General features: G+C 34.5%; 1 protein-coding gene across 1 annotated transcript in view; it reads left to right on the top strand.

The window, feature by feature from the left end:
• The window catches only part of LOC123662230 (synaptogenesis protein syg-2-like), a 119,663-nt gene extending 97,106 nt beyond the window's left edge, over nt 1–22,557 (top strand). Inside the window, exons 9-17 of the mRNA XM_045597102.1 lie at nt 7,028–7,187; nt 12,115–12,276; nt 13,374–13,508; nt 19,257–19,439; nt 20,560–20,718; nt 21,126–21,383; nt 21,930–22,001; nt 22,076–22,152; nt 22,240–22,557. Coding sequence (XP_045453058.1) covers nt 7,028–7,187; nt 12,115–12,276; nt 13,374–13,508; nt 19,257–19,439; nt 20,560–20,718; nt 21,126–21,383; nt 21,930–22,001; nt 22,076–22,152; nt 22,240–22,557 — 1,524 coding nt within the window. The remainder of the gene's footprint in view (nt 1–7,027; nt 7,188–12,114; nt 12,277–13,373; nt 13,509–19,256; nt 19,440–20,559; nt 20,719–21,125; nt 21,384–21,929; nt 22,002–22,075; nt 22,153–22,239) is intronic.
• Nucleotides 22,558–24,581: the final 2,024 nt, after the last annotated feature.

Consider the following 24,581-nt stretch of genomic DNA (forward strand, 5'->3'; position numbering starts at 1 on the left):
GGAATAAAAAGTTAAGTAACGTTATCTTTTATCGCAGTAATTTCTCAGATTAAGAGTGTATTCGGAGTCTTTTTCGTACTTGACCGTTTTTTATTTATAATGATATGAAACAATTTCTGTAAAGACCAATATCTATATATATCAATCTTAGAATGTAATTTTTGAAAGACAAATTTATAGTTTTGTCAAATGACACGCTGAACGAAAAACTTATACAAATAAAGTTTTTACTTAAATTTTTTTACACCACTTAATTAATAACATTCTTCAGATATCTGAAGCAGTTTATGCAACATCCGTACAACTGAAAAAGATATAAATTCCTTTCTTTTACGAGGGAAGGTCGGTGCTTTTCTAGCGTATTTGTATGTAAATTAGTTACATCCCTTCGATATTCCCTATAATCTGAGAGGATTAAAGATTTTTTTTTCATAACTAACATTTTATATAAATAGTAAAGTTAATAAGCAACCGTTATTCAAGGCGCCGCGTTGGCGCAACGGTTACAGCCATGGATTGTACCTGTTGTGCTGGTGGTTGCGGGTTCGATCCCCACACATGACAAAGATTTGTATTGGCCATACAGGTGTTTCCCGTGGTCTGGGTGTTTGTGCAGTCCTTGTGGGTATCCCCACCGTGCCTCGGAGAGCACGTTAAGCCGTCGGTCCCGGTTGTTATCATGTACACCTGAGAACGATCGTTACTCATAGTAAGGAGTATATCCGCCAACCCGCATTCGAGCAGCGTAGTGGATTAAGCTCTGGTCCTTCTCCTGCATGGGGAAAGAGGCCTATGCCCAGTACTGGGATATTACAGGCTGAAGCGTAAGCGTATTCAAGAACTTTATTTTAATAACTAAATTTGTAAGATTGGTACTATAAAGCTTTTGTATGATTTTTAACGTATGTGTAAATGGTTCAATTTAGGTGGTTTGTTAGAAGTGGTAATAATGATTGTTGATAAAATATTGAAAGATAAATTAAAAATATTACTAACATTATTCTTTTGTTTAGAAGAAATTCTGAAAGGCAACGCTTATTATTATTATTATCCCACTGAATGTCACTCCGCCCGCCCAATACATAATAGATACATATATTACAATAACTACTTATATAGATAATATAGTAAATTTACTTATACTTACATATATAAATATAAGCGGGTGGAGGAATACGCCCCGGCAGGGAGATCAAACGGCCGGGGGTTAGGGCTGTAGGCTGAGAAACCGGCGGACAATCCTAGCCGAGTCAAGTAACACCGCCTTCTGCATCCTGGCTGCGAGTGAACCGTCCCGGATCCCCAGTTGCCTCAGATGGTGAGCGAGGCTAACCGGGATCAAACCGCTGGCAGATATTACGATAGGGATTATTTCAGCGGACCCCACACCCCACATGTCGACAATCTCGTGCGCCAGATCCAGATATTTACGTTTTTTCTCAGTCTCGGCTTTCACGAGGTTCTCGTCATGCGGGACGGTGATGTCCACTAAAAATACCCTCGACCGTGCCCTGTCCATCACCACGATATCAGGCTTGTTCGCCAGTATCGTCCTGTCTGTAGCGATAGGCAGGTCCCAGTAGAGCCGGACTCCGTCGCGTTCGAGTACTGGCACCGGTGAGTATTGGTAATACGGCATCCTCTGTTCCAGGAGACCGTACATAAGAGCAAGCTCTTGGTGGAGAATCTTGGCCACTTGGTTGTGTCTGTGCAAGTACTCAGTATTAGCAAGCGCGGAACAACCCGAAAGCACATGCCTGAGTGACTCACCGGGATGACGACAGGCTCGACAGAAGTCGGGAGTGCCATCCTTCAGGACGTGCTTTCGGTAGTTGTTCGTCTTGACCACCTGATCTTGTATTGCACAGACAAAACCTTCGGTTTCCCCAAAGAGGTCGCCGAATCGCAGCCACTGCACGGAGGCCTTACTGTCCACGTGAGGCGCGTGAAGCGCCTTGTAGAACCGTCCATGCAGTTCCTTCTCCATCCATACGGTCTCCCGGTCAGAGGTGCTCAGTACGACCGGTTTCTGCCAGTTCTCTTTGGCCAAGGCTAGGGGGGTTAGTCCTTTGTCACACATTGAAACGTCACCATGCAAAGGGCTGTCCCGTCTCGTTTCAAAGTAGGCCCTGAGGCTGCACACCTCGCGGTTATGCATGGTCTTAGCGCTTAACATGCCTCGACCACCACACTTCCGCGGGATGTACAGTCTCATGACCGACGACTTAGGGTGATGCATGCGATGGTGCGTCATAGTTGTGCGGACTCTTCTGTCCAGGGCGTCAAGTTCGGTCTGAGTCCATCTGAGTATGCCAAAGGTGTACAAGAGAGTGGGCATGACCCAGGCGTTATAGGCTCGGACCTTGTTGGCTCCTGACAAATAGCTCCGAAGAACTTTTGTTAGCCGTCCAAAAAAGATTTCGCAAACTGCCTGTTTCATGTCCACTTCCTTCACCCCTATGCATTGTGACATACCCAGATACCGGTAAGATTCAGCTTCGGAAAGGGTCTTGAATGATGTTAATTCGAGACTAAGCTGCGACGATTGAGTCACCTGACCCCTGTCCACATGCACGACCGCACACTTATCCACTCCAAGCTGCATCCTGATGGAACTGCTGAACTCCGTAGTGATTTTCAGCAGTTCCTGCAGGCGTGCAGCGTTAGGTGCCAGCAATTTGAGGTCGTCCATGTAGAGAAGGTGGGAGACTTTAGTACCTCCTCTCCGAAACTGAAAGCCTGTCCCCGAACGCTCCAGCAGGGTGCTTAGAGGGTTCAAGGACAAGCAGAACCATAGTGGGCTCAGGCAATCACCCTGGAAAATACCCCTCCGTATCCTGATTGGGTCATCCGCACCCGTCAGTCGCTCGCCCTGGAGACATAGGATCGTGTATTATTATTATTATTATTATTATTATTTTATAATGCACTAGCAGCTCTTGGAGCTGATGCGTGCATATCACTGCACTTATGTTCTCTCTACTTTAGTTTTTAAATGTTCATCCAGTCTGTTTTTAAAAGTGTTTACTGATGGTGCACCAATCACTGATTCTGGCAGCTTGTTCCATTGGGTAACTACGCGATTTGGCAAAAAGTGACATCTGGGGTTGCTATAGCAAGGAGATCTTGTAAGTTTTTGAGAATGTCCTCTTAATTTTGGATTTGGATTCATAATATACATGTCTTTAAAATTCTTGATATTATAATGTCCAGTTAGAATTTTGTATGTTTCAATGAGATCACCCCTCTGTCTACGTTGTTCCAATGTACTTAATTTAAGTTCTGAAAGTCGTTCTTCATATGTCTTATGTCTTAGTGAGGTCACCATTTTTGTAGCTCTACGTTGTACTTTTTCCAGCATTTCTATGTCTTTCCTAAAGTATGGACTCCAGATTTGGAAAGCGTATTCTAGTAGTGGACGGATGTAAGTTTTATAAATTTTGATAAACAAGTCTTTTGTAATAATTTTAAAAGCTTTTCTTATTATATAGAGCATAGAATTAGTCCTTTTTGTTATACTTGTGATGTGAACGTCCCACTTTAGGTTATGTGTAATGTTCACTCCAAGATCTTTTTGGTAGTTTACGGGTTTTAGGTGTACATTTCCTATTTTGTAAGACATTTTAGGGTTGTTGCTACCTATGTGTAAAACTGTACACTTTGCTGCATTTAGTGACATTAGCCAGTCTTGTGTCCATTGTACAATGCGATCTAGGTCTTGCTGTATAACATTGTGACTGATGAGAGGGTTACCGATTATTTTAGTATCATCAGCAAAAATGGACAGACATGATTTGACAACACTTTTTAGGTCAGTAATAAAAATTCCAAATAGGATTGGTCCGAGCACAGATCCCTGTGGTACGCCACTGTGAACATTATGAGTTTCTGACAGAGTATCTCCAACTCTAACCCTGAATTTTCTATCTGTCAAGAAGTCTGATATCCACCGGAGGAGTTGTCCTCGGATTCCAAAGTGCTCCAGTTTTGCTATCAGCATTTTAATAGGAACCCGATCAAAAGCTTTCTCATAGTCTAAGTATATGGTATCTGTTGGATGGTGTTTGTTCCAGTTTGATGTCCATTTATCGAGGCAAGCAAGAAGGTTGGTGACAACTGATCGCCCAGGAACAAACCCATGTTGTTCATCAATAATTATATTTTCGATTGTAATAAACTTTCTTAATTCTCCTGCTATTATTTTTTCCATTATTTTGCAAACAATACTTGTAAGGCTAATTGGCCGGTAGTTGGATGCAAGGAATTTATCACCTTTTTTATATATTGGAGTAACATGCGCTTCCTTCCATTCCTGCGGTAGGGTTCCTGTTTTAAGAGATATGTTCATTATATGTGCTAGTTGATGACTAAGTATATGGCTGCATTGTTTAAGTAGTATGGAGGGCAGTGAATCTGGCCCCATTGAGGTGGTCTCGTTGAATGTTTTCAATGTTTTACGAACAATTTCTGGTGAGATTGTGACACTTTCTATGGCGTTGATAACTCGTGGCATTTGTATAGTAGGTATAATAGTGTTTGGTGGCTCTACAACAAAGGATTTTTCAAATTGTTTAGCAAATATGTTTGCGACTTTCTCTTGGTCGTTAGTTACGCTGTTACTATCGTCCTTCAGTGATGGAGGTACTGATACTGTTGAGGAGAGCTGTTGGCGTATATAGGAGTAAAATGATTTAGGTCCTCTGTTAACAACACCGCTTTCGAATTCCTTGCGTAAGTTCCTAACTACAGTCACAATTTTATTATTAATCCTGCGGTAGTCCATGTAAGAATCAATAGAATTTTCCAGCAAATATTTTCTCCATAGATTCTTTTTATTTTCAATCATGTCTAACACATACTGACTAATCCATGGTTTATTTATGTTACGTTTAGAGTATCTGATTGTTAGGGGGACATGAGTTTTAATAGCGTTGCGGATTATTTTCGAAAAATTCCTCCAGGCAAGATTAACATCGAGACATTCCAATTCCATAACATTATTCTTTAAAAGTGTTTTGTTTATTTCATCATAATCAGCCTTGAAGAAATTCCGTCTTTGTGAAGGAATGTGGTATTTTTTAGAGGACTGAACGTCTATTTGCATTGTGGCCATAAGTACAAGGTGATCACTCTTTCCTATATTTGGATGGTATTCTACTTTTGAACAGAGATTCTCCTCATTACACAGGATCAAGTCTAACAGGGATTCCTCGTCATTCCTCTTTCTTGTTATACATGTGACTAGTTGGTCCAGATTACTATTTACGTACATATCGACAAAGTTACCATGAAGTGTGTTATAGTATTCAGTATCTACATTTTGCAGTGGCCACTTTAGGTCTGGGAGGTTAAAATCTCCCATAATAAGTAAGGGTATTTTCCCTGCAGATGCTTTTTTGATTGTTTCAAATAGTGATTTGTCGGTATCCTCGAATGTGTAATGCGTTGGTCGATATACACCTGCAACTATTACCTCGAATTGACCATACTTCAAGTTCAACCAGAGCGCCTCGACCTGTACATTGCAGTTGTAAGTTGGATGAAGAGTTGCCTGTATAGGCATCCCACAGAGTTGGTGTGATACGCGTATATGGCCACTCCCCCCCACCCCGTTCCTTTAATTCTGTCATGCCTAAATAGGACGTAGCCAGTAATATCCACTAAACTATCAGAAATTGCAGGTTTTAAATGTGTTTCTGTAATGATAATACATGTGGGTTTTAACTTATTTACTTCAGCGATAAGCAAATCTCTTTTAGCCATTAACGATGCCAGGTTTGTATAGAAAAAGGTAAATTCGACAAAAGTGTTTCCACATGTCGTTAGTTTTTTGTACTGACAATAGTAGGAATACTATTTACATACTTGATGGTCAAGTTAGTTTCACCATTATCAGTCCTACGGCTCAGTTCCTCACGTAAGCTTTTTAAGTAGTTACGTTGGTAAGGCGTAAGGTCATTTTTAGCCTTTATATTGGCGGGTAATTTTTTGTTGTTCTTCAGTATAGTTAAGGCGGCCCTTTTGTGTGAGAAGACAACTTTAAGCGGGCGAGGAGATGAGCCTTGCTGGGGCTTACCGAGGCATATAACAGCGACGGGTGGTTCAGATTCCGAAATTTTGGACAATGCCTGCTGGACCTGAGTTTTATCATATTGATTTCGTACCTCTTTATCTCGAGATTCATCTCCCGTTTCAAGTTGACACTCAGTTACACCAAACATGATGATGTTTGCACTGCGCTTTTTCCTCTCCGCTAATTCGGCGAGAATGCTTTCCATGTTTGTAGATTGGCTTTGCTTAGATTGAAGTTTCTCAACTTCAATTTTTAGTTGAAAAACCATATTTCTCAGCGCCGGTAGTTGCCTAACACCTAATTCACAGTCGGGACATAAATATTTTAACGTAGGAGACTGCAGCACTACCACTCTCAGCTCCGTTGCTAGCAATCCACTACATTTCACACAAATTTGCCTTTCGCAACCATGACACTTAATTTTTGGATTTTTATCATCAACTTTAGATATGTCTTTATTGCACTTCATGCAGTTGGCCATTTTATTATATAAATTCGTATTTCTGATGAACAAGAAGTAAAATTCTTGTAGGGTTAGGTAAGGTGATGGTTGACACAAATAATCAAATCAATCGCGTAGGTTTTTGCGAGATAACACATGTACTGTTGTTTTGGTGCAAAATATACACAAACGCAATATTTTTAGTTCGAAACTAGCAAATTATCTAATATTTATCAATATTTTTCGTAACACGTCGCGAGAATACAAGTGCACTTTTTCAGCGGGGGTAGACGAAAAAAGACATATATATAATATACAAAACTAATAAAAGGGGGTAGACGAAAAAAGACATATATATATTATACAAAAATAAATAAAAAGTATACTTGCTAATGCTGCCAATCAAATAATCTCTTACATAATACTAGGTGTAATTATAAGCGCTGTATTTGTTTAAAATTTAACAGGAACTTAATTATCAAATAATAAACGAATCACGTTCATTCAACTAGGACAAGCCAGTGTTACACAACGTGGTATCCGGTGTCATCGTGAGCACGAAGTCACTCGTGCTACAGAAGGTGACGAGAGAACACAGCGGGGATTACTCCTGTCGTGCCAACAACGCCCTCGGGGAAACAGCCAGCCAAGCCACACATCTGAGCATACAATGTACGTATACTAAATCCTCGTGGTAAAACAATTTGTAGATTTGAATTCAGTGATACCAATGCTTATGTAACGTGTCAACTTATTCAACCGTAACTAATGAACGATTTTTGTTAAGTTATGACGTTTTATTCCATTAAATATTTACTTTAACAGTTATTATGTTATCGCTCAAATTTAAATATGACAACACGTCACCTACTAAGCTACCAGCTTTCGAATAAAAAAATAATCATAAAAATCGGTACAACCATAAATAGTTATGAACATCTCCTTTTTTGAGTCGATAAAAAACACTACTAATTGTTTTAACGTATTTATTGGGTATTGTAGTAGTTTAATAAAAATTAATAATTTGAATAACTGAGGCTCATCCAAATATAATTTTAAAGATGTTTATATAGGCTGAACTAGGCCCAAAGTTACACTTTTAACGTGAAGTGAACGGTAACATATGAGTCATATCTCTAAGGGATAAAACTAAGTTTATTGTTACACTTAAAGTATAAACCTTTTTTATAAATAACATATCTTTTGATTTACCAGACAGTTTAGTCATAAAACATTCTCTTTCACTAAAGTATAATGTGAGATTTAGGATTGCATAGAGATGATTAAAATTATATATTATTGATAAAATAAACAAAAATTTCGTTTTATATTACTTTCTCATTTTGCGGAGTTCCAATTTTCTTTTCTTAAGACTCATTGAGAACACACTCTCAACAATCACAACACACATTATCACTTTTTGTATCGATTTGGATGATTCTTTTTTTTTATTTCAAATCTGGTTCTTGTTGCGTGGCCCTATTTAAATTTAAGATCTAAAGAGTAGTTTTTACTTGTCTATGTAATTTGGTGTCTGTTTTCTTTTTTGTTTGCAAATAGACACACTTATGTAATAAAAACATTAAAATATAACACATAATATTAATCCTATATAAATATGAAATCTGGTAATGATAAAATAAGATTTTTCTTTTTTATTTATGATTAATAACGTAACTTATTTTAATTTCAATATATAAATAAACCGAAATAATTGAAATACCATTGTTATATAATTAAACACCATTTAATACATACAACCGACACTTAGATAACTATTCTTCAATGCAGAACACGATTGCATATTAAATGGGTCCTTACAAGCCTCTGTGCTTTCAGCGAGAGGTTAGAATGATTGCTTTCAGCACAATAGTTCGTATTAAGTCACATGAAATGCTTTTTATACCGAACTCACGCGTGTTCATTTCAAAAAGCTTAGAACGTTCATGTCTTTCAAAAAGGAAAAGCCGAGATGGATTAGAGGAAAACGTGAATCTTTTTTAAGTTGCAGATTCAAATCTGAACAGCGTTTCTCAGTTTTCAACGGCTTGAATTCTAGAACGTCTACATTCTGCTTGGAGCAAAACATGCTTGAGATGATAGGAACATTTATCGAAATCTAAAAATATAACTGGTTGACTGTAATTTTTTTTTTTCCTTTTGACTACTTTGAACAAAATTTGAATTAAAATAATGAAATGAGAGTGTAGTACAATGATAGACGCATTCATTAAAATATAATTAAGATTACGAACTAAATAAAAATTAATGTATTTATATTTTTTTGTGTTTTAGTATTCAATTGATGACATTATTGGCACGGTAATTACCGAAGCAAAAAGCTCACAGCGTACTTTGGAAAATAGCTTTAACCGTCTACTCACTTGCATTAGCAAAGCAAAGCCCTAGGCAACTGAAAACATAAAAGTCTAATGGCGAAATCGACTTTCTATTGGATCGAAGTAGCCTGATAAAAATAAAACACCGAAATAAGTAAATTGTGCAGAAGATTGTTTTTCGAAACGGAATTGGAAACAGTCTGTTTTCTATTACAAATAAAATACTAATAAATTTATTCATTTCGACAAAAGGTTTTAAGAATATCAATCATTCGTCTCGAGATAGTGAAGATCTGTTACATCAGTGTCCGAAAAAAGCAAGTAGTTAATCTTTTCACACAGGTTCGATGTATATATAACCAAAAATGTGTAAGCGATCGACGTTTTGGATATTGATATTTTTTAATAGAAATGTATATAATATTTCATTGTACTTCTATGTAATTATAAACAATTCACTTCGAAACTTCTGACTCATATAATGAGTCATCAAAATCGCATCGATCAACATCGGCTAATGAACGATAAATATTCTCTACCGGGATTCATTTACCAACTTAGTAATCAATGCTTCGACGCGGGTCATGTTCTATTAGAAACGGCTAGGCGTGAATTTAACATAGCAAATCATCATTAGAACATCAATCACATCACAGTATGCACAACCTCACAGTTTGACAGGGAACTGTACTAATAGCAAAATCTATGAATTTGATATAGAAAATATTTGTATAACGTACGTCGAAAAATATATTATTCTGAAATTTTGATACAGTACTGGCGGAGGTTGAATTAATAACTATGGCCGTAGGTTGAGTTCCCACCCGGTATGGACATTAATACGTACATTTTTTGTACTTTAGTCCAAGTTTGTGTTTTTGGGTTCGCCCATCTTACTTCAGAGAATTTATAAAGCAGTTTGTTTCAGATGTTATAGTACTCTTGATAAAAATTATTTCTGAATCTGCTGTGGAGTAAGCTTAGCTAGTCGAGTTCCGATTTTTCTTCTTGTTATATAAAGCCTTTGCCTAATAATAGATTATTAACACAATTTTTCCGTTCTATTAGGATGATATATTGTTCTTAGATATTAGCATTATTACATACACTATCACACCCTACATTACCAAGGGTTGTGTATGTTATATATCTATTATACTCAAAAAACAATAAAGTATTATGATTTTCAAATGCTATTTTTACAAAAGTATTTAACCGGGCACCTTACCAACCACACATATTATCTATAATTCTATACTAATATCGCAGTCCACTGCTGGACATAGGCCTCCTCAAGTTCGCGCCAGACATCCCGGTCTTCCGCAATCCTCATCCAGCCTATACCGGCAATTTTACGTAGATCGTCGGTCCAACGGGCCGGAGGACGTCCCACACTGCGTTTGCCAAGACGCGGTCTCCACTCTAGGACCCGTCTACTCCAACGGCCATCGGTCCTGCGACACAGATGACCAGCCCACTGCCACTTCAACTTGCTAATTCTGTGGGTTACGTCGATTACTTTCGTTCTCTCGCGTATAGTCTCATTTCTAATCCTGTCTTTGAGAGAGACCCCAAGCATAGCCCGTTCCATTGCACGTTGAGCGACTTTAAACTAGTGGACCAGTCCCTTCGTCAGTGTCCACGTCTACACACTAATATTATAAAGCGGAAAATTTTGTTTGTTTGTTTAAGCGCTTTAACCTTAGGAACTACTGGTTCGAATTGAAAAAAATATTTTTGCGTCGAATAGTCCATTTAATGACGAAGGCTTATAGGCTATATAAATAACATCACGCTTCGACCAGGAGCTAAGCATTCATAATAAATGTTACGAATACGAGAAAAAATTTTTTTGAGCGATGCCTAAATGGTTAAAGATACCCAAAAATTATGTATGATGGAATTGATCAAATTTAAAATTTCTAAGAAAGGTCGGCGATTGCATGTCTGTCTTTTAAGGTTAAATTAAAATAACGTTTTTTTTGCCAATCAACTTTCTTCTAAAATACTGGTTTTATAGACAAATATATCTTTTCAAACAAAATTGTCACCATTTGATTTCAATGAATACTTTAGAAGAAATTATACTTTTACAATATCTCCGCAACGAATTATAACAAAAAATTAAAAGATGATTTTATCGCATTATTATTAGCTAGGTGTGTGAATCCTTAGGAATGAAAAATACTTCACAAATAAGATCAATAAGGTAATTTTATGAAGGTAAACTTTGTCCTTTATAGCATGTAATTTGGAGGCATAATTTGTTAGATAATGTGAAATCAAATGTTTTTCGCCCAAATTGAACAATAATGGCTTGAAAATATTTTACGTTTTTTCTTCAAATTAACGCAGGTGTAACCGCGTGGCACAGCTAGTATATGTATATTTTTACTAGAACTTTTAGCTGTTACAAGATTTACGTTACCTACGTCACGGCTACGGATTGACAAATGCGGACCATACTCTTATTTGTTCTCGTATATTTCGTTAATGCAATTTGCCAACATCTGTCGGGTTGCTATTGCTCTCTGTTCCGGAATTTTATTATTTGTGAATGTAACTAAGCGAATTTATGAGTAGTAATGGAATAAGAGCGTCGGCTGGTAATTTTGCTCATATATTTCTATGTTAAGCAACCCCTTCTTAGAAGTTTGATACGAGCAAATATTTTATAATTTAATGAAAATCTAAGGCGTTGGCGGGCGCACAGTTTTATAAGTAGATACCTAAATGAATCACAGTCGTCGAGTGCGCCCGCTCGGGGGGAACAGTTGGCGATAAAATTTATATATCGTCTGACTTCTGCTATGATTTAACGAACTGAAGTCGAAGTCTCTTTCAGCTTTCCGTATTAATTACGGTATAGCCTTCATTATTTACACAGGTTGCGAACAAACAAATTTCTACCTTTATGTTATATTTTACGTTTAGCCTTAAATACACTGTTATGTTTAAAACTTTGCAAGTCGGAGCTTGATTTAAAGCCAATTATTTTCACCTGCCAGATTCATAATATATCATACGGTGTTTTACAGCAAGTTGTTATATAAGTTTTAGTTTGCCGACGTAGTTAGTAGCTCCACGTTAAAATGAACTCCTAAATCATCTGCGGGATCTGTTTGGAATGCGGAATTTGCTATCTACTTAACTTTCTGTTTAGGTAAACTTTATTGTTCGATTTGTGATAGTTTGATTCGATCTTGCTTTCTACGTTCATGCTATGTGTTTATAATATCTATTGTATTACGTTTTAACAGTTGCACCGGTATGTATGCATTCGACGCCTCAAGTTTTGGGAGCGCAGATAGACGAAACTCTGCGTGTGAGATGTTCTGTGACAGCAAACCCTCCTGATGTCACGTTCTTCTGGCAGTTTAACAATAGCGGCGAAAGTCTGGACGTATCACCCACAAAATTTGGTATGAATAATGATAAATATTAAATATGATATAACATACACCGAATCGATCAATATTTAACTGCATATTTGTCTTATTTTGTAAGGCTTAGCAGTAGTAAGTTAAATGTGCTTTTGGTAATTTTCTTTGGAAATAAAACTGTGTTTTAGAAAAACGTATTTTAAAAAAACACCGTTTTTTAATTATTATAGGTTAAGTTGTGATTTAGAACACATTCTTTTTTCATTACTATTGAATGTTCGATCTATTGAAGAGTAATCACAAATTTAATAATAACAATCAATTCGTAAAAAGAAACAATGGTACAAAATAATTTAAATAAAGAGGAAAGCTTTAACATCCCTCTTTAGTCATGGCTTTGTACAAAATTGAATATATCTTTGGTTGAAATATTTTTATATAAACAAAGTGTGGTTCTGTACGTAAATAAACTATAAAAAATGTAGGTATACAAGTAACTAAAATAAAAACAAAATAAAAACAAAAAAAAATAGTTTGAAAGATCTCTCGTTAGGAGGCGAATCACGTGACACGTACACCAAACTTAAATTCGGGAAAAGGATTCTCAAATTAATAAGTTTTACCAACGTTACGTTCAAAGTCCAAACTTATGTCGTTGCTTGGACGGTTTTTTGAATTGGTGCCAAGGCGAGTTTTGTGATAGTGATAAATTATTTCCTACGAAATGCATACGCGGACCGCACTTTGCTACGATGCCCGTTGGCTGCAGAAAGAAAACACTGTACTACATTAGGACGTTTAGAATGTAATATAATAATTACAATCGTTTTATTTTATTTTTTAATACTACACAATTTTTTCGTACACTCATATGTAATTTTCGCACACATGTTACATTCTAATTTTCTTACAAATAATCTCTATTATACTTGTTTATGCCGTTTATTAAGCTACTTTCTCTAAATCTGTTTGCTTGACTAAAAAAAAATCTAAAAATTATTATAAAAATAGAAGCTACTTTTGCTTTCGATTCTCCTCTATCTTCATCCTCAAATATCCACATTTCATCCCTATTAAAATACACTCATATCCTCAGAGTGTCCGTTAAAACGTACTATAACGAATATTTTGTCCAGGTACAGCTAACGGCAGCACAAGCGAGTTAAGCTACAAGCCTCAAAGCGACCGAGACTACGGAGCGTTAAGCTGTCGAGGTACGAACAGCGTCGGCAGACAATTGGAGCCTTGCGTCTTTCAAGTTGTTCCAGCTTGTGAGTATACATACATGTTTGTTTCTAATTTCTGATATGGATATACGGAATTTGCTATAATAAAAACATGATATCAATTTTTACTATGATTTTGGATATGAAATTATTCCGAGTTATCCTACAGTTTATGACAAGTTGCTGTTATGATCGTAAGATTTTTTAGTTATTGATGTTGAATGAAAATTTTTGAGAATAATCTGATTGAGATATTAATATTAGTTTTTTTTTTAATACAGTATCTACTATTTTTTAACCGACTGCAAAAAGGAAGTTACTTAATTCGAACGTATATATACATATATATACGTTCGTACGTAATATATATATATATATATATATATATATATATATATATATATATATATATATCATCATCAATCATAACAGCCTATACAATCCACTGCTGGACATAGGCCTCCACAAGTTTACGCCAAAAATAACGTAAACTCATGTGTTTTGCCCATAGTCACCACGCTGGGCAGGCGGGTTGGTGACCGCAGTACTGACTTTGTCGCACCGAAGACGCTGCTGCCCGTCTTAGGCCAGTGTATTTCAAAGGCAGCAGTTGGATGGTTATCCCGCCATCGGTCGGCTTCTTAAGTTCCAAGGTGGTAGTGGAACCTTGTTATCCCTTAGTCGCCTCTTACGACACCCACGGGAAGAGAGGGGGTGGCTAAATTCTTTAGTGCCGTAGCCACACAGCAATATATATATATATATATATATATATATATATATATATTTTATGTATGTTCGGGGATAACTTCGTCGTTTATAAACTGATTTTGATAATTCTTTTTTTCTTGAAAAGGAGATATCTCTAATGTGGTACCATGATAAGGAAACCAGAATCTGATGATGGGATCCCTGAGAAATCGAGGGGAAACTCGAAAATCCGCATAACTTTAAACTAGGTGTACCAATTTTGATGATTTTTAATTTAATCGAAAGTTGATGTTTATCATGTGATAAAATTTAAATTTCATCGAGATCTGATTACAATTTTGGAGTAATCTTTGATAATGCGTATTTACTTGACTATTTTTTCATCTACCTACGTTATATTACTTGTCGATATAATTGAAGTCGGTTTTTTCGTTTGCCTGCATACACAATTATTTACCATATATTTACTAAAAATCATTTTAAAGTTTTATGTCTTATTGGTTACCGTGCCGGATCTGATAGTTTTAGTTACGATTACAAATAGCTAAATGTAATCAAAAATATTATATCTAGAAGAGAGTATTTCACCTAAATTAACCCTACAGATGAGTAGTTCGATTTGTATTATCTAGATAAGGGAAGACTTGCGACTGAAAGATATAACAGATAAGTTAAACTAATAATAAAAATAACCATCAGTTGTTCAGTAAAAATTTCAGGAAAAATGTAACGTCTGTAAGGGGCTTAAGTTCGCGTGGATGTTGGAAATGTAGATAAAACTTCTTATCGCTCTGGGACTTTTTATGGAATTTCATATCCTACCAGAATCCTCAGTTGTCATTTTAAGTACGAGTATTATCATTATTAAGGCGTGATTTTTTTTAATGTCCAAGTTTTTTTGTTGTATATGAAATGAAATATACAAACTTTTTTGAGATTTTTTAAGATTATGTTTATTACATTGTTTTATTTCGACAGAATTATACCTTCTATACACAAAAATGAAAATGAATGTATAGGTCTCTTTCCGCATGTAGGAGAAGGATCAGAGCTTAACACCCTGCTTCAATGCGGGTTGGCGGATATATTCCTACTATGAGCAACGATCGCTATTAGGAGTACATCTCGAGAATCACTTAGGATTGATTTTGAATTCAAAACAAACATTGAAAACATTGAAAAATAACATTGAAAAATAATTTCCTTAAGATCTTAAGAGTTTAAATGGATAAATAATATTTAGATAATTATTTTCAAACACGTGCCCGAAAAGCGTGAAAGTTTTTTAAGGACAATTATTTATCACTAATTTATTATTAAAATAAATTATTATTTTTCACTTGATCACACAATAGATTTGACTGACTACAAAGCTAACAAAATTTATACAAGATTTCAAAATACCACTTAGAATAACAAATACACGGCTACTAAAATTATTTAATATTGTTATTTAATTTATAACAACAAGAAAACTTTTAAGAGGATTCGTTTGACTCACTACAAACCACTTTTAATAAATTTAAAATTGAAAATATTTTCTTCGTTATCTATCGAGTGTATTTCAAGCTAACCTAGGAACGCCCGCTGAATGTAAACTCTTATTACTATTAACCACTAGCGAAGAAATATAGTAACTGCATTTTTTACATCGACCCTTTTTAAGTAATAAATAACTGTAGCATATTGTATAACCGAAAATCACCTTTGAAGCAGTCTTGCACCCAGTGTTTTAGCTATTGGCCTTAATAGTATTATAAGCATAAATAAATAAACAATAATTTATTCTCATTAGGATAGCCTCTGGCGAGGGATTGGGGATAAATATTAGATAAATACTCGTATCTCAACAAACATTCTTATAACTCTCTTACTTCTCTTTTTGTTCACACCAATCCCATAATTATTATTATAGAAGCGGAAGGCGCAGCGGAAACGTTCCAGGTGCCCGATGGCGGAGTCTATTATATTTTAGTATCGATTAGCTACTTTCTTATGGGTTCTATCGTAAATTTAACGCCAGTCGGTAAATAAAGGGTTTTTATCGCTCTCAATAAACTTGCTCGTGCTGCTTATGAAAAGTTTCCTTGTAAAACCTTTGTGTGGTTTTTGTTCTGTGTCGCTTTTGCTTTTGAAAAGGCTTTGCAATTTTGTGTTTGTTGTCGAGTATGTAATTATAAGTTCGTCCAACTACATGTAGGTGTTTTGAAACACGTTTTAAATAATATTTTGTGCTTGCATGTTTGAGTCGAGTTGTTAGTAGGTAAAAAAAAAAGAAATGAAATTTAAATGACAAACTTGTTCATTATTACTTTATGAAAATTTTATGTTTTACGAGTATAATATTAGTGGATTAGTGACGCATTCTGATTTTCTAAGTTATTCTAAAAGGGAATATCATCATCATCATCATTACAGCCTATCACAGCCCACTGCTGGACATAGGCCTCCATAAGTTTACGCCCAAAATAGCGTGAACTCATGTGTTTTGCCCATAGTCACCACGCTGGGCAGGCGGGTTGGCGACCGCAGTGCTGGCTTTGTCGCACCGAAGACGCTGCTGCCCGTCTTCGGCCTGTGTATTTCAAAGCTAGCAGTTGGATGGTTATCCCGCCACCGGTCGGCTTTTTAAGTTCCAATGTGGTAGTGGAACTGTGTTATCCCTTAGTCGCCTCTTACGACACCCACGGGAAGAGAGGGGGTGGCTAAATTCTTTAGTACCGTAGCCACACAGTACAAAAGGGAATATGTCATTAATTAATTATTATTATAATTCTGAGTAGGAATTTACAAGTCACACAATGTAATGTGATATTCAAGAATCATTTTTTAATCTATAATTACTTTGTTAACAAAAATTACTAAATATAATATATTAAGACGACAACTGTACTTTTCTATATATGCTCATTAAAAGAGGCAGTAATTTTTACCAAAAGAAACAGTTGTATTAATAGAAAACTGCTGGAAACCGATGAAAAAACTTTTTTCTCTATAAATTTCGAATTTTAAAATTGTAGGGCAGAAAATAATTATGACACATAAAGAAACACTTCTTTACTTTTTTAATATAATTATCTACAATTTATTTTTGTACTCTTAAAGTAGATTTATACATTTAATATTATCATGACTTGCATGTTTAATAATAATCGCCTAAATTATTTTTAAAGAAATCATTTCTTCTTATATCACAAAAATAATGTTCAACTATTATTTAACAGGAAAGAATTACTTCTATCTCTGGAAAATAGGTTTTATGTAATGAAAGTTGTATCCATAATATTACGGTGAAAAAGCCGACATTACAACTTATATAAAAGCGTCATATGTCGCAAGAAGATTTATCATCCGAGATGCATCGAAACACCCGCTCTGACCGCAACATTTAATATATCGTAAAATATAACACGTTAAATTGTCACCCCACAACTATAAGTCAAGTCGAAATTAGCGAGTTAGCTGTGCACTTAATTTTCATTTGAACGCATGTTACGCGTGAATTAATTCCTTCTCGAGGGTTAGAGATTAAAATGATTAAATTATAAGGCGCCGAGACGTGTCTTGAAGATCATGGGAGCCAAGCGTTTGACAGATTTGTACGATATTTATAGTAAATTTGAAGTGATTTTTGTGCGGAAAATTCTTTTTGGATTTCATAGCCATTTTACAGTGTACTTAGATTAACTAACAATAACTAAATAGTTATAACTATATTAATTACTTCATATCATTACAGTACCAAATATGATTAGCCCTATTATTACGTACTAGCTTTTGACCGCGGCTTCGCTCGCGCAGGAAACCTACCTAAAGAAGTACCTAAGGGTTAATGACTATTTATTTTTGCAGTCTATGCTAAAAGTACTTCTTTATAGAGTACACCTTCGAAGGTTCGAATTGAATAGTTACCCCATAGTGGTAAAACGGGAGTTCAGAGTTTGTATTGGGAAACAATTTAATTAATTTTATGTCATGTCCGCCGTCTTAGACTTCAAAATAACTACCATTTTCGTAATCAACGTCCCAAAAAACATAAATAACGACACCCATGTCGAATATTAGCTTTATTTACCCCATTTCACCCCCTGAGGGGTTGATTTCGGAAAATCACGAAAGATGTATTTGCTTATTTTTTTTATATATAAAGTTATGTCCACAGGCTTATAGTGCCCGTGCTTTTGTTATTCCGATTTTTAGTTTTATTACTGATCGTTTACTTGTTACACTACTGCAGCTTAATGTAAGCTTATTTATTTTTGGGAGTATTCGTCTGAAGCTTGTAATCGAAATGTCTATTTAATATTGTTTCCCCATTAAAATTGTGAGAGCACGTTAAGCCGTCGGTCCCGGTTGTTATCATGTACTGATAGCGATCGTTACTCGTAGTAGGGAATATATCCGCCAACCCGCATTGGAGCAGCGTGGTGGATTAAGCTCTGATCCTTCTCCTACATGGGGAAAGAGGCCTATGCCCAGTAGTGGGATATTACAGGCTGAAGCGTACAAATTTTAAACCACCATTTTACCCCTTTAGGGATTGAATTTCGAAATATCATTTCTTATTATTATTATTCTTGGGCTTAATGGCTTTCAATCATTCCTTATTCCTTGTATGAATTATTAAGGGAGACTGTGCAAATTTTCAGCTTTTTAGGTCCAAGGGTTTGGGCTGGACGTTGATGAGTGAGTCAGTACTTGTCTTTTTATATGTATATAAAGATTTATATTTTACACTGGAACTTTCTTGAAACTGTCCGAAACAAATAGGTTATCCGAAATAGTTTAATATCCGTTACCGTAAAAAAAAACGGATATAATAATTTTCGAATATCTGCATTCATATCCACATTGGGAATTTCATATCTATAATGAAATGAATGAATTAAAATGGTTTAAAGTACGAATTTAACAATACATAAATGTAACATTATTAGCCCGCCCAGCACAACCACGGAACAGATTTTTCAATACTACAGACATTGTTTATTATTTAAATATCCGTATTTCACATCCATAACTTCGTAAACGTAACATCTCCAGTTCCAAATATGAATTTAAAATTTCGTTTAACTTTATTAGCCCGCCCGGCACCACCTCGCAACTGTTCCCTACAAGCGGGCAGCAACAGTAGTGAAGGCGTCAGTTGGTTGGTCGTGCGCTGCGTCTCCGGCTACGATGGTGGTTTGCCGCAAACATTTGTGCTCGAAGCGTTAGATCCTATCACGAGCAAAATTAAATTTAATAGCAGTGTTAATGAAACAGGTACGTATTGTGACTCTTCGAACCCTTTATATTTTTATACATCTCACAATGTTTGGAGCCCTCAAATTTTATTGAAAATCCTGAAACCGAAAAAAATAAAGTTACAACATACATTGTAATAGACATCTGTGTAGACAGTAAAATTGTCTGTACTTCATGATCCTGTCATCGAAAATATTTTTTTTTAATAGCTATTTAAATTATATTAAAATATATAAATTGTTTGCTACAATGTCGGAAATATTAAAATATATATTTTAGATTTTAATCCTGTTTAAATATTTTTTCCTATTCAGAAAAATTACCAATACGTTTATATTACGTTTAGTACATTTTTTAACGTATTTGTTTGTTTCCAGTCATCCTTATTAAATACAAATAAAGTTATATATAAAATATTTTTCTTTAAATGATATTTGATTTTCCATTAACGAAATGAAAATATCAGATATGAAACACACAAGTAATCTACAATTGTTAAATAATTAAACTAAAAATATATTTTACGTAAATTTTAATAAAAAAAAGATACACACAGTTGGTTGAACAAGTTCATCGGATAAAAGATATTTTTTCATGTCGAAAATAAAGAAAATAGTTGTCAAAAAATTCATATAGAAATTAAAACTTCGCTATCATGTATTTTATATTCAGCCAAACGACTTTGTTAATTTAACATGCAGAACGTGACTTTGAAAGAGTTGTGCCATTGTGAATTATTTTAAATATCAATGTTTCAAAACAATATAAAATGAGCAGAAAAACTATTTCTCTTGCATCTTTTCCTTTGAGTAAACGAATTTGCGTCAAACAGATGGAATATTCATTCTAGAAACGTTGAAGTCAACTCGTAGTCAATTTAAATGCATCCCACGATTTTAAAATAAGTTGATAACTTCAGGACCTTGCGTCACTTTTTAATTAATGAATATAGGATGCTAGGCAAAAGATACATTTATTTTGATGTCAGTTTTATTATACAAATGATTATTATATTTCCATAACTGTAATAATTACATCATACAACTTGGATCATACAACTTATCTAATATTGTTTTTAATAATATAAAGTCCTAATTTAAGTTATTGTTATATTTTATATTAATTTGTTTTGCCACAGATGGTTTAGCCACCTTTAAATTAGACCTCTCCCAACTATCAACTGGAGATGTAGAGGGCGCCACGTTTAATCTACTTATCTATGCAAAAAATCTCAAGGGAGATTCGGAGAAAACTCTTCTAGAAAATATTGCTTTCAACGACGCTGCTAGGAGAACGGGTACGTTGTTTTATTAAAATATATTATATGATAAACAGACATTTATCAAGGGTATTTCTGATGTAAATTATACATAAATATTATTGTTTAAATAACTACAGCCGCCATATTTATTACCTAATTTTATGATTCAACAAGCAAGGAAAAAAGTAGTTCTGTACATTAAAACGCAACTGCTAATTATAATAAGAATATCTATTACTCTATCAACTTAATTATCTTTCTACTTTTAAATTTAATTCATACTTTATATCACGTAGTTTTTTTAAGACCATTACCGTTTCTGGCAATATATTTTATCACCATTATTTATTCTTATTATTATTTCATAAAACCATTTTTATTTAAAATTAGTAGTATTGTAAACATATGCCATATAAATTAAATTGTACAATAAATCTAAACAGACGGTAAAAGTGCAATGGGTGGAGTAACACTTGGCGTAGTAGTGGCTGCTATACTAGGAGCAGCACTGGCTATAGGAGGAATAGCGTTTGCAGCGCTATGCGCCCGAAGAAAAAGAGCACATCCACCTCATAAGCATCCTCCAGGAGATATGCTAGAATTAAGCGACGGATGTCGAAGATACGTTGTGGCGTATACTATAAAACCTTCTCCAGAACAGAAAACGCCAGATCCACAACCAGATATATTAAATGCACCAGGTAAAACAACTGTTACGTACCTAATTAATAACTTCTTCTTAACCTAAATAATTTTAAGTTTATTTGTTGATCTGACCAAACCTAACAAGCAATATAAATTAGGATATTCGCTTTTTTTTGCTCATTTGCTAATTTCTGATCTTATATTTTATCATTGTGAACGAAAGTAAATATGAACTGGTGGATTTTCATAATTTGCTTTTTAGCATAATCTTCAAACAGTAATAGCATTTTAAGATAAAAAAAAGATTGCTCCACTAAAATAAGCGCAAAATTTTAAAGTAAAACTCAATTAACCAGATAATATTATTACGGTCGAATCGCGTAGCAAAATAAAAGAGTTTTTGTTTTTCGCGGTCGAAATGGACTTTTTATCTTAAGTAAGAAAATTGCGAGTGAAAGTAGAAAAACAAACCCAAGGGAAACAAAATAGCGAGCTCCTATTTGTATTACTGCTTCAATTTTTTCCATCATCTCTTGTGTTATCTCGTTATTTTTAGTCTGGTAAAAATCTAACATATACTTACTTATTAATAATTCATATAGATGGTGAAAGTCAGAAAGGACCTCCTGCGGCTCTCGAATCGGATGAGTGGCCGAGTATAAAGGAAGCCAGAGGTACAAACATAATACAATAAAATCACTCTCTTGAGAAAATAAGTATTATCCTATTGTATCAAATTTTTGTTTAGGTGATTGGAGTAAAAATGGAGCAGTTTTTTCAGCAGAGGATCTTGCGCTACTGGATTCAACTGGACGACCTCAACAGGTATATTCATTTTTCAAAAAAAATTTTTTGTTTATAACTTACTGTACTATCGGTAAACAAGTTTTTAACATATTTGTGTATCTACAGTTAACTCCTGGAGACTTGGCCAGCAATAGGCAAGAAGATGCTATCAACCAAAACTTGTCCCAGCCAATATTAACGAGTAACTTTAGACCGAACTTCGTAGTGACTAATAGTCCAACTTTAGGAAGTCCTAACTTTGTCTGTCCTAATGGTAATGTGGGGTCTCCATTCGGTAGTCAGACCTTAGCTCTTAGCGGACCAACTTTAAGTTCTGGCAGCTTAGCTACGTCCACGTTGCACAGAACTAAAGGTAAAGGCAACGTGCGAAGAAGAGAACATGTTCTAGCAGAAAACTTACCTGGTCCCGAGAGTTGTGTGTAAAGTTAACTAAATTATATATTTATATGACGCTTCAAAACTTTTATCTGCGTCTGGTAAAATTGTACCTTTCCTATATTTGTACTACAACTCTAGTACTAGAATTTTAATATTGTAATTATATTATTTTTTTGATATAAGAATTCAAAATTTTTAAATCGTAACGAATCTTTTTTGTAGGAGGTGGTGTTTTAATTATGATGACAATACATGTTTGTTGTTATTTTGAGACATTTTCGGATTCTCGAGATGTTAAAATTTACGACTTTGATTTGCTCAAATATCAAATTTTAAATCTTAGAGGTAAACCTTGAAACATGGAAAAAAAACATGTACCTACTTTCAAGACTGTGTAAAATTGTAAATAATAATATTAAAATAGATGTTTTGTGGATTTCGCCATAAGGTCTTTATTTTTGAAGATAGCTTGTAGTTCATTTTGTTTGTCGAAGATACATTGGTTGTGTGAATGTAAATACAGATAAACCTAAAGAAAAAACATTGTTAACGCCCCACGATATTGTAATAAAATAAATAAAACTCAAAGAGTTAAAGATAAATGGCCCAAGGGGATGTTTTGTATAGATATGTCAGATCAGGTGAGATGCGCGCTTGTAACTTTTTGTTGCTATGAGTTTCTTCAATGTTGAGTTTATTTGAAACTCAGTGGAAGTACAAAACTTAAGTAAATAAAGTCAAGCTACAAACTATTGGTTAATAATAATATTAAAAATTTATATTTTATTCATAAGGTAATTTTTTTATAATGTTAGAAGATTGTTATTTGTCCCACGATGTTATAGACGCACGATTACCCCTCGCTCATAACTTCATATCGGAAACTCACCCTCCGTATCGGGTCACTAGATCTCACAGCTTTGTCGCTGAAGGATAAAGTAAGTGATGAGTAAGACGTTCGTACATACAACCTTTGCAGTTTCACTCGGTTTAAATTTCTATGTATATTTGGTGATCTAATGCACATATTTTAATATAACACACAAAATATTTCCATAACCAGAAATAAAAATACGAGCTACTTAATGAAATTTCTGTGTGTATGTCGCTAAGCATCTTCTGAACAGTTTAATGTTTTAAATCCACTTACGTTCAATAAATCGAGTTTAATTTTTTTTTTGTGTCGTGTCTTCTGGTATTATACCACAGATTTATTATATCGTGGCAAGTGTGATACGGAACAATATCACTAGTTTATCCAATTTCGATCCATATAAAAACGATTTATTATTGAAAATTATTCATTTTTATTTATTAACTAACTAGCTGCCCGGACAGACTACGTTCTGTCAAAAGTTAATTTTTTTGTAACTTTTTTTTTTAAACTTTCCGTGGGCCTTAAGGAACATACAAAAATATAAATTAGCCAAATTGGTCAAGCCATTCTCGAGTTATGTGTATAGCAACATTCATTTCTATTTATATAGATTATATATATAAACTTTAGGAAGAAGGTTAGTGGTGCGTTAATATAATGTTTTAGAAAGTACTAGTACCTAACTTTAGTCATTGAAATATAACTATTTGGAACAATTGATTGCAGAATATCTCAAATATCTTCGAGAAATAGTTCTATTTCAATAAATATCCTGCTTTATACTGTCTTCATTATGTGTATAGACTTATTATTATCGTGTATAGTTAGGGTATGGAGCTTTTGTTGTGAAATAATTTACGAAATGTAAATATTTGTTACCTAAACTAGGTAGTGCTATTTTATAACGATAATAATTGCCTAAATGTTCCAATTATTGTTAATTTTATTGTATAGAGTTTAAAAAGGCCTCGGTTCTAATGAAGTATGTCGTCTATACTTGTTGTAGCTGTCAGTATCAATTTTCCGCGGTCCTAAATGATCTGATATAATGATTTTATATTTAATAAAGTATTAAAAATTTATATAAATATGCCTTTTAATTGATACCGTTTGGTTTACATTGTTTTCCTTATTGTAAAATTTCGAATATACTTTTTGTTAATATTTTATTCTACTAATTGAAAGCAGTGTA

The sequence above is a fragment of the Melitaea cinxia genome, chromosome 18 (assembly GCF_905220565.1).
Source record: "Melitaea cinxia chromosome 18, ilMelCinx1.1, whole genome shotgun sequence".
NCBI lineage: Eukaryota > Metazoa > Arthropoda > Insecta > Lepidoptera > Nymphalidae > Melitaea > Melitaea cinxia.